This window comes from Capsella rubella, unplaced genomic scaffold (assembly GCF_000375325.1).
Source record: "Capsella rubella cultivar Monte Gargano unplaced genomic scaffold, Caprub1_0 scaffold_2, whole genome shotgun sequence".
Lineage (NCBI taxonomy): Eukaryota > Viridiplantae > Streptophyta > Magnoliopsida > Brassicales > Brassicaceae > Capsella > Capsella rubella.
This window is the reverse complement of record NW_006238922.1, coordinates 5,226,591-5,243,514: the sequence shown is the minus strand read 5'-3', so window position 1 is coordinate 5,243,514 and position 16,924 is coordinate 5,226,591. Positions and strand designations below refer to the sequence as shown.

The 16,924-nt window shown below is 38.5% G+C and overlaps 2 protein-coding genes and 1 pseudogene across 2 annotated transcripts; 2 read left to right on the top strand and 1 right to left on the bottom strand.

Annotated features, from left to right (window-relative positions):
* Nucleotides 1–40: 40 nt before the first annotated feature.
* LOC17895492 (importin-5) lies at nucleotides 41–7,098 on the bottom strand. The gene is made up of 20 exons (XM_006301073.2): nucleotides 5,757–7,098; nucleotides 5,039–5,242; nucleotides 4,457–4,561; nucleotides 3,991–4,056; nucleotides 3,743–3,907; nucleotides 3,481–3,555; nucleotides 3,224–3,375; nucleotides 2,879–3,014; nucleotides 2,726–2,795; nucleotides 2,483–2,610; nucleotides 2,299–2,355; nucleotides 1,835–2,020; nucleotides 1,650–1,742; nucleotides 1,441–1,526; nucleotides 1,289–1,355; nucleotides 1,141–1,207; nucleotides 921–1,057; nucleotides 644–735; nucleotides 512–578; nucleotides 41–431 (listed from the first exon to the last, which is right to left on the bottom strand). Exons 1-20 carry the CDS (start codon nucleotides 6,999–7,001, stop codon nucleotides 267–269), a joined length of 3,363 nt encoding a protein of 1,120 aa, XP_006301135.1. The 5' UTR covers nucleotides 7,002–7,098; the 3' UTR covers nucleotides 41–266.
* A 502-nt stretch (nucleotides 7,099–7,600) lies between these two features.
* Nucleotides 7,601–9,447, top strand: LOC111832039. The gene is made up of 4 exons (XM_023788215.1): nucleotides 7,601–7,689; nucleotides 7,930–8,568; nucleotides 8,639–8,966; nucleotides 9,058–9,447. Exons 1-4 carry the CDS (start codon nucleotides 7,685–7,687, stop codon nucleotides 9,364–9,366), a joined length of 1,281 nt encoding a protein of 426 aa, XP_023643983.1. The 5' UTR covers nucleotides 7,601–7,684; the 3' UTR covers nucleotides 9,367–9,447.
* A 4,795-nt stretch (nucleotides 9,448–14,242) lies between these two features.
* Nucleotides 14,243–16,924, top strand: part of LOC111832056 — a 4,564-nt pseudogene continuing 1,882 nt past the window's right edge.

Below are 16,924 nucleotides of genomic sequence, written 5' to 3'. Positions count from 1 at the left end.
AATCGAACCATCTCATAAGTTGCAAGAAGTGCTCAATGGATTGGATGTAAATAACGAAATCTTCACAATTTGATTAAGCAACATTGTCTTAACACAAACAAAAGAAAAAACACATCAAAACTTTCTTGTTTTCTGAGCACTACTTGACATTGTCGTTTTCGTAAGCAGCAAAAGCCAAGAATCAAACATTATGCACACCTTTGAGAGAGATACCTGTGTTGATCATCTTCATTGTCATGCCAAATTCCCAAAAGAATATAAGAGAACTAAGAGGAGAGGATGGACTGTAGTGCAAGCTGTTGCTGTGGTTGCAGAGATGACCATGTAGATGCGAGTGCTGCTGGAGACAATGTCTGTTGAAGCTGTCTTAAGATATTTACCATCCTGCTCACTGTTTGCTCTGTTGCCAGGGTACCGCCTGCGCATAAGACCTACAAACACCAGAATATTTACAAACAAACATAAAACCAGACATAAGGTCTTGCAATTTGGTGCAGAGTGTAGTATATACCTCAGCAAAAACTGCAACTATTTTTGGAAGGTACTGATGATTAGGCCCTAATAGATCCGGGTCAGATCTGCAGAGAATCGAGGTTTCAGTAACAACCACAAAGCAGTAACACAAATAAACATATATTTTTACCTCTCCACCATTGAGCAAAGCTGGTCATGGACAATTTTAGCCTCAATTGTATCCCCTTTTATTGGCAAGCAGTTTAACCATGCAGGAACAATCTGGTAAGAGTGACAAACTTCTCGTCAACAACTATGCTTAATGATATGATGTTACACTTATGTAAATTAATCTCCAGGCAAAAAATTGCAAACACCCATCATAAGTGGACAAGATTTGATAGAAAAGAAACATTAGATATCACTGTGAAGAAGAATGTAGATACAGAAAGTCTAGATATATTTACCCTTCCAGCATCAATAGTGCCTCGGTGGAACTGACATATTTTTCCAAGAGCAGAAACAGCATTGTCATAGGCCATGGCGTTCTCAGACTGCTGAGCATTAGGATGCCTAATGACAACATCCAATTTGGAGAGTGCCTCTACAGAGAAACATGATATACATTAACACCAATGCAACAAGAACCTCATAGACATGGAGAAATGAAAGTATGTATGAAGCTACCTCCGACAAGAGGTCCGAAAACAGATCCGCCAAACTCAGCACAAACTCCAATACCATACACAGCAGCCTGAATTGTGGGAAAAAACTAAATGATCCCAACAAACTCAGTTAAACTAAACGAAGGTAGTAGCTTTTTTATAGGACATACCTGCCGAACATCAGCATTCTCGTCATTGCATGCTTCCAAAAGAAAAGGGACAAATGGATCATAGTATCTGCATAGCAATTTATATACCAGACCGATGATGAGAAATCAAATAGTCAGAGAAGATCAAGGAAAAAGATAAGAGAATAACATACTTAAGGGCTGCTTCACGACAATGCTCAGCAACATCATCAAATATACATATAGCTATTCTTCTCTCCTCTGCTGTTCTATCACTACCCTGCATAGAACAAACCATAGACATTCACAATCACAGTTAGTGAACAAATTAAACCAATCGTTCTTAACTAATCATCTGTTTTTAGAAATATAACGTCCAGAGAACATAAAGAAAAGAACTTACCAACATAGGAGTTATGTAAGATGTAAGCTCATCAAACATGGGCAGGAAAGAGGTCTTGAATGTTTTTATCAACGTACCCAGTAAATCACCAATCTTCACAAAAAGGGAGACAGAGATATATCAGTATATCCTGGCATCCTCGGTAAGAGTTGATGCGTTAGCAACACAAACAATAGAGATCATACCTGATCAAAAACTTCTTCCTCTTGTTCATTTTCTTCTTTTAGGATCTCACTTTCTTCTGCATCAAAGTCCTCTGCCTTAGCTCTCTCTTCTCTTTCCGTCCGTCTGGTTGAGCTAGCTATTACTGCCTGCTTTGTCTCATCTACAATGCCCCTCACCTGGCTTTCATCTAGAATTGGTCCAGAAATCTGAAAAAGAAAAAGTACTAGGTTATAATTATATAAATTCTAAAGAGGCTAACATACAATGGAAAAAATTTACTTTCCAAGACTTTATCTATTGAGTGAAGAGAAAAAGATAAGAAGGCAATGAATATACTGTATTTGGAATAAATTTGGCACCCTTCGAAAAAATAAGCAAAGCTGTTATTCTTTTCCACCCTATATACAATAATGCCCTCACATACGTTGGAAGAACTAATTGAACTGATTGCCTATCAAAACATTTTGGGTGAGAAACTACAAACCTGTATACACTCGTTCAATGCCTCTAGCATGCTTGCACAAATCTCCACTTCAGGCTCCTTTAGTTTATTGGTTAAGTTGAAGAAATATCAACAAGTATAATTAATAGGTTATTCTTCATATGAAAACTAAAAGTGAAGGCATCAATTTTTTAAGCCAAAACACAAAATGTAAAGCCAATTTAACCTTGTGCAAGGCCTCCAACAACGCTGGTATTATATAATCACTCAAGTGCTTTATATAGGATTCATTACGACCCTGAGATTTCCCTTTCTCCACAGCAAGTTTAGCTGAACGTAACAGCTCCGGCATACCTAACCCCAAAAAAAAAAAAAGATAATGTGACTGAAGCCCTCATTGTAGAAACACAGAGAAGGAACAATTGAAACCCAAGAAAACATAGACATTATAGATACTCGAAGATCACACCTGATACAGCAGCCTTCCTAACTTCTTCATGGAAATAAAACTTGAGAAGAGGAACTAAAATAGGAGCAACCTGTTTTCCCATAACAATATTAAAACCTTGGAAGCCAATTAAACCTAGCACTCTGAAAGTTAGTAACAATAAAGGGGCAATACCTGATCAATCCAAGGGAAGAACCCTTCTTTTAGCTCCTCTGCATAGCAGCACAACATGTTACAGGCCGTAGCTTTCTCCTCTAACACGCTAGTTTTGATCCCTATCCTCTTGTCACCAAGAGTGATGGTCTCAATGCTGGATTAGAAAGTAAAACCACATGAAAGTGAACAGCACAAACAATTATAACTTATAATTAATTACCAATTATATCAGCTAAATGAATGGAATGGATACTTATAACCTTATTAATAATTTTAGTTCTGCAACGTTTTCCACAACATATACATATCCTTGAGGTATATAATAGGAAAATATTCCATACACAGTACTGGGATATGTAATACCTATCATCTTCGTCATCAATATCTTCATCTGAATCTGCAGATGAAATGATAACATCGGGTTTAAGCTGAGCTGATTGAAGCAAAGGGGGCATAACAACAGTCATGTAAGGGATAAAATCTTGTCCAAGGCACTTGCAGAGTCTGGCCCAAGCCTGCATATATATAAATTATCGATTAGAAAAAACTTTCAATTACGTTCCCACTAAGCTTCCAATGAAAGAAGAAAAAAAAGACATTCTTGAAGTTCAAAAACTTGCCTGCAACATGTAGCTTGTTGTTGGATCGTCCGCTTCCAGTTGCGAACCTTGTAAAGACATAAGCACATCCATGACCTTTCTACAACAAAATCAACATTAAGGCTACTATTTAATTGGGTCATTACTTCCCACACTAGAAAGATAATATTGATTTAGGAAGACTTGACAAGGTATTTCCTTTTAATTAGATTGTATTTATTTAAGAAGTTAAAGTAGAGATCTAAAACACCATTTGGCCAAAGCAGTCAAAGCACCCTCTTACCTGTTTTGCATCGTCCTTAAATTTTTCCTTTCCAACCGCCATTCCAACCAAACTAATGCACTCCATGGACTTAGCACGAAGCATACGATTAGCTTTGTCATTTGCATTTACCAAAATAGCTTTCAAGTAAGGCATAACAGCATCATAGTACTCTTGGAATAGCTCCTGTTATAAAAAAAAGTTAGTTCATTGACTAACAAATAATATTATTTTAAAAAAACGGACTTATGGCAGGAGCTTATAAGCACCTGTGAAGAATCAGCAACCGACGCCAAAGCAGTCAAAGCACCCTCTTGCACCATTTGTTTTTCATTCTGCATTATACCCACATATATAAGGTAAGAAAGCTACGTACAAATCCTCATCTACTAAAAATCTGCACTTAATTACTGTGAGATTGCCCAGTGATGAATCTGGATAATAAATATACTATTTTGATGGTTAATAAATATGCAAAATACTTCTCAGTGTTATGAAAATTGTGAGAGAGTGATAGTCTTCAAAAATGTAAGATGGAATCCTGGCAAGGTTAAACAAACTCGAACATGCACTAACCCTTTTTTACTAGCCTACCAGCATGACCCCTTATTAGGTTTCAGTTATTTACTAACTTCCAAAAAGTAGTGTTTATTTGAGACGAATGTTTAGCAATTCTGTTCAGGGAAATTCATCAAAGACAAAGAAACACTAATTAATTATGTGAGCATGTTGTACCTGAAGGAGTACAAGAAGCTTGCTAATAACTCCATCCAGATAAGGGGTTAAAATTTCTGGCGTGCAATTCTCACTGAAGTTAAGAACAGCGGAAGCAGCATGGGCCTGTACCACGAAAGAGATACCTCATTACACAAAAGCCAAGCTAAAGGATAAGAACATCTCATCAATAAGCAGAATGAAAAATTAAATCAACGAGACTATCCTACTTCAAATGTTTTTTAAAAAAAATTGTCAGCTTCTACTTCTCAGTCTTGGTGATAGATCTAATTCATAAGTTAAAAAAAAAAAAAAAAGGCAGGTCAATAAGAATCTAAAACTTCCAGTGCCGGAAAAATATTTCTCTTGTTCGTTTTTTAAACATCATTCCACTTTTATTTCTAAGTCTGGGAAAGTGGTATGGAATTATGTGAGACTTTTCAACAACTAAAAGCCCTATTAAATGCCTAAAAGAGCACTAGCTTTACATGAGGAATACATCCGCCTGCTACATAGTACTAGTTTTAGTTAACCAGAGACAATACATAGTGATGAGTCACATTTTCACTCACAGAATGCAAAAGCAGCAATTTACAAACCAACCTGGACTCGAGGGTTCTGAAAGTCGTCCATGGCTCCAACAAGTGCAGGCAGCACAGACTGGTTATATTTACTTTGTAACTCAGGTCCTAAATCTGTAGACAACTGTCCAATTGCATTGATTGCTGCCCATCGGACACGGGGATGAGGATGCTGAAAAGAGTTCAAAACCATAGAAACCACCTGTTCCATGTTTTTTATCATAACCTACACCAATACCAAGATAATATCAGAGAAGAAAACATGAAAAATTTAAGTCGTTTTCTACATATGAGAGAAATAATAACCACCAGTCAGGTATGAACATAGATGTGCATCAGCGATGAACACGTTAAAAGTAGTGACATTTAAAAATGGGTAAGTCATAGAAGAAAAGACTCTCCATCAACAACTTAAACAGTCGTCTAGACAGGAACATTTTGTTAATACCATACACTAGAAACGAAAGGCTAGATGTAAGTGAAACATTCTGATTTGACACATGTGGAAGTAGAAGGTAGTCGAGGATAAAACAGCTTATACTTATTACTAAATCTAACAGCCCCTGATATAAACCTTGTAACTTTAACTAGTTCTCTCTTTCCAACTGTCCACTTGTTTCTCCTGATGAATTTAACTCAAATCAACAATGACAACTTTACCAGATACCATTAAAATTTATCCTCTACTAAGTCATTTTGAATCACCTAGACATCTAAACCAGAATAAAAACAACCCTCACCTTTGAGCAGCCTTCAGCAATTTGGGCAAGAGCAATGAGAACAGCATGGTGCTTCTCCCACTCAGAAGCTGCGAAGAAACCCGAGAAAACTTCAGAGGCAACAGGAACAATTGTATTACCACCCAAAGATATCGCAAGCCTGTCCAAACATTCTTGTCCAAACCCATAATTACTCGTCTCTCCAGCATCTTCATCCTCATTCTCAGCACTGTGCCATGCCGGGTCATCCTCAATATCCAAAAGCATGTTCATCAACACGCTAAAGAGTTTGCTAATGAACTGTGGCAATTTCCTAATCATACCCGGAGCTCTTTCTCGTGCCTCAGCCAATGTAATCACAAATTCTATTGCCAAGTGCCTAGTTCCTTCTTCTAAACTCTCAGCTTCCGCAATCTGAAGCATCGAACCAACAATTTCCACAATCTGTCTCCTCAGAAACCTCGGTTCAGTACCAGCCAATTCAATAAGAAGCTCCAGAGCTTCTTGTGCTGTTGCTTCTTGCCCAGAATTCAATGCCTCAGTCAAAGTTTGCATCATCAACGGCAACAAATCCTGAAAAATTTCCCTATCCGAAGCCTTCGACAAACACTGAATAAAATTAATAGCAGCACCCAAAGCCGTAATTCTAACATCAGCAGATGTGGAGTTTCTCAGAGACTGAGAAAACACTGAATGCAAAGTACTCAAATGCGGAATCAGCGTTTCACCTATGTACTGAGCCAATCTAGAGAAAATCAACAAAGCATACTCCTGAAGATTCGGATTATCACCAGCAACAACGCACTGGAACATAAACGGAAGTAACTCCGGCCAACCATTCTCCGGTAAAATCGCAGATGCAAGTTCAGAGATAGTATCACAAACCTTCTTAGCTATAGATTTAGTACTCTCCTGTTGAAGAGACGCAAGGAGAACAGATTTAATACTCAAACGAGTAGACTCAGCAATACGAGTGTAGATAAAAGCGGAACCGTCGTCGTCATCTCCAGCACGAGTGAGTTGTTTCCGTAGCAAAACAGCGGACATAGCACGAAGCTCGAGATTGGGAGATGAATTGAGAGATTGAACGAGTTTCAAAGCGAGTGAATCGGGGTGAGTTTGTTTGCAGAGGTTGAAGAGTGATTCGGCGTGGGAACGTTGTTCGTTTGAGGAAGACATGAGGTGAGAAATTAGGGTTTCGAAGTGGGATGAATCTGGGCCGAGGATGTAAGAGAGTTGAATCTGGGTTTGTTGATCGACCGCCATGGTTGTGGTTTGTGGAGGAGGAGGAGAAACAATGGCTGCGGGGGTTTTGGGGGAGAAGAAGATTGAATGGTGTTGGAGAGAGAGAGAGAGAGGCAGAGAAGCGAAAGCAAAGGGTTTTTGTTTTAGTGGGTGGGTAGGGGCAAGAAAGAGAATATTACGACTTACGAGGGGTTTTTTGTCTTCTCTAGGGTGATTTACCCTATGTGTCAAAAAAATTACACCTTGTCCTAATAAAGTAAAACGCATCTTCCGCTGATGTTATGTTTTTAGTTATGAAATAACTTTAGGTACCCAGCACAGTTGCAATTTGGGAAAATTCCTAAAAAAAACATGAACTAATTAATATATGCCAGAAAAAAACACGTACTTTTTCGGTTGCCAGAAACAAATACAGAGTAATTTCTAGTGTTCAAAATATACATGAACTCACTCGATTTTCCGATTTTCCACTGTCCGTTAATTTGGTTGTTACCATCGTTAACGAAAGTTTAAACTCTGTTAACTGTGTTAATTAAAAGACAATTATACCCACCCTAATCCTTTTCTTTCTTAAGCTCTATCGTTTCATTTATCCCCAAAATCAAAATCGAAAAACGTAGTGTTAGGGTTCTATCCCGATTTGGGGCTTTTCAATTCTGGCAATGTTATAGTCTGAATCGAGTTGGATAAGAGCATTGGAGAAGATGAGGTATGTGTTTCAATATGCGATTATGATTTTTATTCAAAGTAGGAATGTGAAATCGAGTTGAGAAATCAAACTGGGTAGGCCTAATCGTTTCAAAATCATTTTTGTAATCGATTTAAGTTCCATAATGAGTCTGAATCGAGTTGGGTTTCGAAATCGAGTATGAATCGAGTCAGGGGTGGTATTTTGTTGTTTTTGTCATTTTTGGGAATCGACTAACCACAATTTTTCCTCTTAATACAGTGGCGTTATGAAAGTAAAGATGCATTATGGTGGATATGGTTCTGTAAAAGAAGATTTGTTCAATTACATAGGAGGGTTAGTGAAGGAAGACATGACCATGGATCCTGATTATGCAACATGGTCCCTCTTTGACGAGTTTTGTGAAGAAAATGGGATGTCTGGGGTAGTTGAGAAGGTATGGTATAAGCTTCGAGATGAAGAGATTGGTTTAGCAAGGCTAATCTATGACGACAAAGATGCCCAGATTAGGCAGATGTGTCGGGAAGCAATGACAAAAACTGGTGATATTGACATTTACATTCATCAAATGGGTTGTGGGGAACATCATGAATCTGATGGTGAGGAACCAGTTGAGACGGGAGCTGAGGATAAAGGTGTTGAAGACAAGGGTGAAGATCCGGTTGAAGAAGTAGGTAATGATGACCCTAGATTTGAAGCTTTATATAATGAAATCCACACAAGTCAGAGGGATGAAACTGAGGGACAATGTGCTGTTGATGGTGGTGAACGAAATGTAAATGAGGGTGAAGCTGCTGTTGATGAGGAAGAATTAGAAAGACAATGTGTTGATGATGAGCATCCTAATCCTGCACTTGATACAGATGATGAATGGGAAGAATTCAATCGTGATCCAGATGAGTAAGTGCTTTTGTTTAATAGGAGGTGTATTTGATATGAATATGAGTTAACTCTACTATTATTGTTGCAGCTATGTGGATAAACACTTCTTGACCAGTTGGTGGCAAGACAATTACTCAGAAAATATTAAACCTGTGAGAGGTGAAAGGATGTGGAAAGCACAAGACAAAGGACCCATTGAGGTGCCTGAAAAAAGGAAGCAAAGAGGAAGGCCAAAGAAGTATGCTAGGATAAAAGAGGCTCATGAGTCATCGACAAATCCAAACAAGGTAACAAGGGATGGAAGAACCATGACATGCTCCAATTGCAAAGGAGCTGGACATAATAAAAGTACTTGTAATAAACCCGTTGCTCCTTCATATCTTCCAAGAAAGAGGGGCAGACCAAGGAAAACTCCGGTAAGTATCCTAACTTTGGTGTTTTGTTGAGTTTTTTTGCAAGTTTTGTTGTATGAGCTGTGTTAAGATTTAATGATTTTGTTTTTTATAGATTGATAATCATGATCCATGGAGTATACAAAATGCACCTAGACGGCTAAGGACAGTTCAAAGCCAAACCATACCATCTGTTCCTCTAAGCCAATCTACACCAATTGATCCTAGTCCATCAACAGCTCCACCTACTAACACCGAAGCTTCTACTACTGGAAAAAAACGTCGCGGTCGTCCTCCAGGCAGCCGAGGAAGAGGTCGTGGCAAAGGGCTTGGCCGTGGGTCAGATGCACCAAAACCTCCTATTTTCTTCATGTCACCTTGGACTAATACTGTTTTTGATGCGTGGCGCCCTCAAGACCCTTAGGCATTACTATGTTTTATTTTGTAACAAGAATCTTAGGGATTAAGTTATGTTATTTTGTTACTGGATACTCCTACCACTTATGATGCTATTTTGGTATGTTTTGAATATTGGTTAAGTACTTATGATTATAACATTATCTTCAGACAAAAACCATAACAACTAACATCACACAATCAAACACCAGACCTACTAACATCACATAAACAAAGATCATAACTACTTTGATTTTAGGGAAAAATGAATCGATAAAAATTAAGAAAGCAAAGGATTAGCGTGGGTATAATCGTCTTTTAATTAACACATTTAACAGAGTTTACGCTTTCATTAACGCTGGTAACATCCAGATTAACGGACAGTGGGAAATTGGAAAATCGAGTGAGTTCATGTATATTTTGAACACTAGAAATTACTCTGTGTTTGTTTCTGGCAACCGAAAAAGTATGTGTTTTTTTCTGGCAGATATTAATTAGTTCATGTTTTTTTGGGAATTTTCCCGTTACAATTTAATATTATAATAAAACATGTTAGTGACTATTAGTTGTTTCAAAAAATGGTTGAAGAATGACGATGACGTAGGTATAGTTCAAATGTGTTGATAGAAAAATTCTTTTTCTTTTTTTCATTTTCCTTAGTTTTTTTTTATAATCAATTTTATGTCTTATCAAGAAAATAGTTTTTATTTATTTTTGTACAATACATGGTAATTGTATTTTTCTATATAATGAGATCCATTTTGCTATGTTTAAAGTGCAAATTATATTGTCCATATGGAGAGTACAACATGGACACCATAAAATTTGTGAAACTAACGTGAATTTTTGAGAAAATAGATTATTGAAAGTGGATATTTGAAAATGGACACATGTGATCAAAATGTTTAGAAGATGGTGGATAGTTGAAAATATCCAAACACACACTCTCTCTTATTATTGTTGTCCATGAAATCTTGTCCACCCGATATACTAAACATGAGAAGATTACTTCATGTTTAAAAGCTTTACTATATCCCCAAATCAAATTTCGACATTATCATGGTTATCCATGAACTCTTTTCCATCGTTACATTATTCAAGCAAGTGACATGTTAGGGAAAATTCAAGTTTTGAACAAAAGTATTAAGCTCAAGGTCCATTAGACAATATCCACAAAAACTGCATATATTGGACAATATCCATAAAACTGCACTCTTTTCTCTAAATGTGGTCATGAAACCTTTGTTTATGAAGTATAAGATGCATGTTGGTGTAGTTGTTACAGTATCTCATGGAATATAATTCACGATGAAAGAGCTGAAGAACATGTCCACTAAAGGTTATCTACGAAACCTTGTCCAGGAAATCTTGTCTATCGAAATGAGAAGATTTATTCGTAATTGAAAACTTTAACAAATCTCTCAAACCTCATTTTAACGCATTATCATTGTAATCCGCGAACCTCTTTCAATCGTTCAATTAACAAATCTCTCAAACCTTCCATCTCTCTTAGTAGGGGATTGAGAAAGTTTTTTGTAATCAAGAGAGGAGAAATCGTCGAAATCAAAACGAGAAGTGAGGGGAACGGTGAGTCAGAATCAAATTGAGGACTGAGAATCGATGGTGGTTACATAGATCGATGATCGAATGGCTGTCAACTGGAAAGGCGGATTGGTCGCTGACGTAGATCTCCGGTAAGGTAATTATGGTGTTTACTGGTATGTTCAATTAAATGAAAGGGTGTCCAATTCAAGTAGAACAAAAAAATGTTCTTCAATGGCTTAACACAAACACCAATCCCAGTGGACAAGGCTAAGTAGAAAAACAAAATAACTACAGTGTGTCGTACAATAACACACACAGATTTTTCTTTTTAAAAGAATATTCTTTTTAAATACTAAAATACAAAAATGAATATAAAAAAGGAGATAATGTTGATGATAAAGAAGGAAAGAGAAATGATGACAAAAAAAAGTAAAGAGAAATTAGTTACGATGGCAAATGAGTGAATAAGTAGAATGAGTGAGGGTTGAAGAGTATAAACACTCATCCAAAGTACACCATGATTTCGTAAGTGTGCCTCTGTACAATTAAAGTTTGGAAAGTGTGTCTCAGTGCAGCTTTCCCTCTTCTCTATTATGGAATGTGATTAGATACGGTCCAAATACACTTCATGGGCTTTTTATGACAATTTATAAATATTTATGGTTTAATTTTGTAGACAATTTAAAATCATCCGAAAAACTTTAAGGATGCAGGAGATACACGAGGTTCTGGGAATTACAACAATAAGAAGGATGGGTTCTTATTTAGGGTTACCGAAGAGCATTGGGGGTTCTAAAACCAAAGTTTTTTCCTTTGTGCAGGATTGGTTACATAACCATATCAATGGATGGTCATCAAAATTGCTGTCTAAGGGGTGGGGGGAAGGTAATGATTAAGGCCGTGGCAACTGCCTTACCTACGTATGTGATGTCATGCTTTCGGCTACCGAAAACGATAACAACTAAGTTAACAAGTGCAATAGCAAATTTCTGGTGGAGTACAAATGGCAATTCCGGTGGAATGCATTGGTGTTCTTGGGCAAAACTATGTGATAGTAAACAATTAGGAGGATTGGGGTTCCAAGATATTCAGGATTTCAATTCAGCCTTGTTGGCTAAGCAATTGTGGAGACTAATGGAGTTCCCGGATTCACTTTTTGTAAGGGTTTTTAAAAGTCGATACTATCGTAAGTCGAATCCTGTGGAGTAGATTCGAACTTATTCTGGTCCGATTATGGATCCTTTACTTCAGATAACACACTTGATTGACCGCCAGAGTAATTTGTGGCATAAGGAATTACTTTTAGAACATTTTGATTCGTCAAATATTTCTTTGATCAATGCAATCCCGGTTGGGAATAATCCGGTAGAGGATTCCCTAGGATGGCATTTTACAAAACATGGGCAATATACGGTAAAGTCAGGGTATCATATAGCAAGGATGGTGAATTCTCAGGGTCTAAAAACGGGCCTCTGTGGTCCTGAGTTAACACCATTATTTGCTAAGGTTTGGAAGGTACGTTGTCCACCAAAGATTCAACATTTTATGTGGCAGCTTTTGACTGGGTGTATATCGGTGTCAGCTAATCTGCGCAGGCGGGGAATCAATATTGATCCCAGCTGTGTGCGATGTGGCAATCAGTGAATCATGCAATTTTTGATTGTCCCCCGGCTAGACAAACGTGGGCTCTTGCTAAAATACCTAAGGGTCCTAATTTTTTCCCGACATAGTCTATTTATGCAAATATGGCATATTAGTTTGGTCTTAACAATTCGGGTAGTGGGGATGTTAATTATCCGTGGATATTATGGTATATTTGGAAAGCTCGTAATGCAAAGGTTTTTGAAAATTTAGATGAATGTCCTTTGGATGTTATTAGGCTAGCAAGAGATGAGGCTTCCGTGTGGAACCAGGCGCAAAATAAGGTCTCTGAAGGGGTTGTTATTAATACATGTAGGACCATGGGGATAACTGGTTTACCAATGGAACCCCAACTGGTCTTTGAGGGATATCAATGTTATTTGGATGGATCATGGAAGGCTACAGACCAATATACAAGACTAGGGTTGTATTGCCAGAACTCACAGAACATACCACCAGCTAGGGGGCCGGAACTACACGAAGAAGTCTTTCTCCCCTTCATGCAGAAGTTGAAGCACTAGTTTGGGCGATGCGTTGCATGATTGGGCACAACTTCAATGACGTCAAGTTCTACTCAGACTGTTCCGATTTGGTGAAGATGTGGTGTCTTCTCCTAAGGAATGGCCAGCGTTCTCTACTTACTTGAAGGATATACATGTGGACAGGGAAGCATTCACATCTTTTTCTTTGTCTCTTATTTCACGAAATGCAAATGTAAAAACGGATTATTTGGCACGAAAGCCCACATGATATAAACTTTGTAAACAGGTTCCCGTCAGATTGGCTTAATTGAGTTAATCTGCTAGTAAAAAAAAAACTTTAGGGGGATAGGGGATAATGATGAAAAAACAACTGAGGTTTTTAAGACTATTGACAAGGTTTTTAATGAGGCCTAAGTAACACTTCCAAGCCTCTCTTTACCAGCCCAATTTGTGGTCCAAGGCCTACTCCCAAAGCCTTGGCCCATTTTCCCTTTTCTCTTCAACTTAGCATTTATTACTTGTTGTTATTTTCAAGACTCTTGCATGAGCTTGCATGAGTGTAATTTCCAAGACACTTGTGCATGCTCTTGCATGTTTTCTTTTCTCTTCTCTCCTCTCCTTTGTTCTCCCTTCTCTATATAAACTTCATGTATCTCTCATTTGCAAGACATCAAACATTTTATTCTAAAACTCTCTCTTTACTTGTTTGATCCGAAAAGTGTGTAATATCTTTTCAACTTGTTTTCTTCTTAGTGTGTAATATCTAAGTTGGATCCAAGCTTGTAGTCTAAGAGTTTCTCATCCCTCTTGAAAGTACACCTCATTCTCCCTTTCATTCCGCTGCATCCACTCCATCTCGTCATCACCCTCATTCATCGTCATTCCGCTGTTTTGTTCAAGATCTATCCATCATTCACCATCAATCTCGCCACTTCCCTTTCAAAACCATCAAAGTGGTCCTTGGAGCATAGATCCACGTCGTTGAGTCTATCATGTGGTATCAGAGCCCCTTTGTAACCAGGTTTTGAAGTTCCATCCCGAAATTTCCGTTTTTCTGATTTTAGATCAATATTGCGTGAATTTTATAAAATAATTGGCTTGTTCAAGAATTGTGAAACCAATTGATTTAGAACCAGTGAAGAGTATTATTTTCTAAAATTAATTTCGGAATTTTTTAGAGTCAATTTGCTATTTTTCCAGATCCGTTTAAATTTGTCTGTTTTTGGACTGTTTACTTGTTAAATTTTTGATTTTTCAGGTACAATGATGACAAGTGAAGAAGAAGAAGAGTCATCTACATCTAGTCTTGAGAAGAGGATTTTGGAATCAGTCACCACCGCCATGGCAACGATGATTGAGGAAAATATTGGGGCTCTACATTTGCATCAAGTCAACCCGGAACCAAACCAACGTCAAAGACAAGAAGAACCACGGCATGAAGAACCAAGGCAAAATGATGAGGCAAGGAGTTATTATAGTCACGCCTCTTCCCACAGCAGCCGAGAGAGAGCACCGCCTAGAGATCCTTTGGGAGGCTTAAAGCTCAAAATTCCCGCATTCCATGGAACCAACAACCCGGATACTTATTTGGAGTGAGAGCAGAAAATTGAGTTGGTCTTTCTTTGTCAAGAAAGTCTTGAGTGCAATAAGGTTAAAATTGCGGCTACTGAATTCTACGACTATGCCCTAAGTTGGTGGGATCAACTTGTCACTAGCCGAAGACGTGCCGGAGACTATCCGATCGACACATGGAACCAGCTTAAAGCCGTCATGCGAAAAAGATTGTGCCAAGTTACTATCATCGAGAACTACACCAGCGGTTGAGGAATTTGGTTCAAGGAAGCAAGACCGTCGAGGAGTACTTTAAGGAAATGGAAACCCTTTTGTTAAGAGCCGATCATCAAGAAGATGGAGAAGCGGTCATGTCTCGATTCATGGGAGGTCTTAACCGAGAAATCCAAGATCGTCTAGAAACTCAACATTATGTGGAACTTGAGGAGATGCTTCACAAAGCGGTCATGTTCGAGCAGCAAATCAAGAGAAGGAACGCCCAGTCAAGTCACACCAAGACCAGCTACAGCCCGGAAAAGCCAAGTTTTCAAAAGGAAGAGAAGTCCAGTTATCAAAAGGATTACAAGCCGTTCGTCAAGCCAAAAGTTGATCTAGATCCAAAAGCAAAGGGTAAGGAAGTAATCACGAGGGCTAGAGATATCCGATGCCTTAAGTGTCAAGGACTTGGGCATTATGCAAGCGAATTTTCCAACAAAAGGAACATGGTTCTTAGAGACAATGGCGAAGTAGAATCCGAAGATGATCGTTCGGAAGAAGGCTCAATAGAAGAAGATATGGAAGCCCCTACTAAAGGAGAGTTGCTTGTTGCGAGAAGATCGTTGAGTGTTCTAACTAAAGCCGAGGAACAAGCGCAAAGGGAAAATTTGTTTCATACACATTGTCTCGTCAAAGATAAGGTATGCAGTTTGATTATTGATGGTGGAAGTTGTCCTAACGTTGCGAGCAGGAGTATGGTCGAGACGCCTTGTTTAGAAGTTCTTGAACACCCGAGACCGTATTCACTCCAATGGCTCAACGACACCGGTGAGATGTCCGTCAAGGAACAAGTCAAGATACCTCTTTCAATTGGGAAGTATCAAGATGAGATCATGTGCGACATTCTACCGATGGACGCTAGTCACATTCTTCTCGGACGACCATTGCAATCGGATCGAAGAGTTCTTCACGATGGCTTCACCAACCGGCAGACTTTCGAGCACAAAGGCCGCAAGACAACTCTCATCCCGATGACTCCGCATGAAGTCTATTTAGACCAGCTAAGTATGAAACAACGAGCCATCAAATCAACCGAACCAAATGATACCAAGGGTAAGAACAAGGTAAATCACAAAAATAGTTTACTCTTTGTTTTCAAAGAAACTCTTACTTGTTCAACTAATCCCGAACCGGTGCTATCGAGTAAGATCAAGTTGGTTTTGCAAGAATATAAGGACGTGTTTCCGGAAGATAATCCCATAGGTTTACCACCCATCCGAGGGATCAAGCATCAAATCACTTCGTCCCGAGAGCCGCCCTACCGAACCGACCAGCTTATCGCACCGACCTGACCGAGACAAAAGAACTCGAGAAACAAGTGAACGAGCTTATGGACAAGGGTCATATTCGAGAAAGCATGAGTCTGTGTGCCGTTCCGGTTTTACTTGTACCAAAGAAAGATGGAAGTTGGCGCATGTGAGTGGATTGCCGAGCCATCAATAATATCACGGTTAAGTATCGCCACCCTATTCCTCGATTAGATGATATGCTTGATGAATTGCATGGTTCTAGCATCTTTTCAAAAATTGATCTTAAAAGTGGTTATCATCAAATCCGGATGAAGGAAGGTGATGAATGGAAAACGGCTTTTAAAACGAAACAAGAATTGTATGAATGGTTAGTTATGCTGTTTGGGTTAACAAATGCACCTAGAACTTTCATGAGATTGATGAATAATGTCCTTAAGAAGCATATTGGAGTATTTGTTGTTGTTTATTTTGATGACATCTTGGTTTATAGCAAAAACTTGGAAGATCATGTCATGCATCTTAAACTTGTTTTGGATTTGCTTCGAAAGGAAAAGCTATATGCGAACTTGAAGAAGTGCACCTTTTGCACGGATAATCTTGTTTACCTAGTCTTTGTTGTAAGTGCAGATGGAATCAAGGTCGATGAAGAAAAGGTCAAGGCGATTCGAGAATGGCCGAGCCCTAAGAATGTGAGCGAAGTAAGGAGCTTTCACGGTTTAGCGGGATTTTACCGACGATTTGTCAAAGATTTCAGCACCATTGCCGCCCCGCTTATGGAAGTTATCAAGAAGAATGTTGGATTCAAGTGGGAAGATGCACAAGAAAACGCCTTCCAAACCTT

Bases quoted from the DNA above. Each gene is read 5' to 3' on its own strand.
- LOC17895492 (XM_006301073.2), bottom strand. From the start codon at position 7,001: ATGGCGGTCGATCAACAAACCCAGATTCAACTCTCTTACATCCTCGGC. The intron at 2,611-2,725 runs GTGTGATCTTCG...TTTTGGGGTTAG, and splicing joins TAGGAAGGCTGCTGTATCAG to GTATGCCGGAGCTGTTACGT. The intron at 2,021-2,298 runs GTTTGTAGTTTC...TTTCTTTTTCAG, and splicing joins CATTGAACGAGTGTATACAG to ATTTCTGGACCAATTCTAGA.
- LOC111832039 (XM_023788215.1), top strand. The intron at 8,569-8,638 runs GTAAGTGCTTTT...TTATTGTTGCAG, and splicing joins TTCAATCGTGATCCAGATGA to CTATGTGGATAAACACTTCT. The intron at 8,967-9,057 runs GTAAGTATCCTA...TGTTTTTTATAG, and splicing joins GCAGACCAAGGAAAACTCCG to ATTGATAATCATGATCCATG.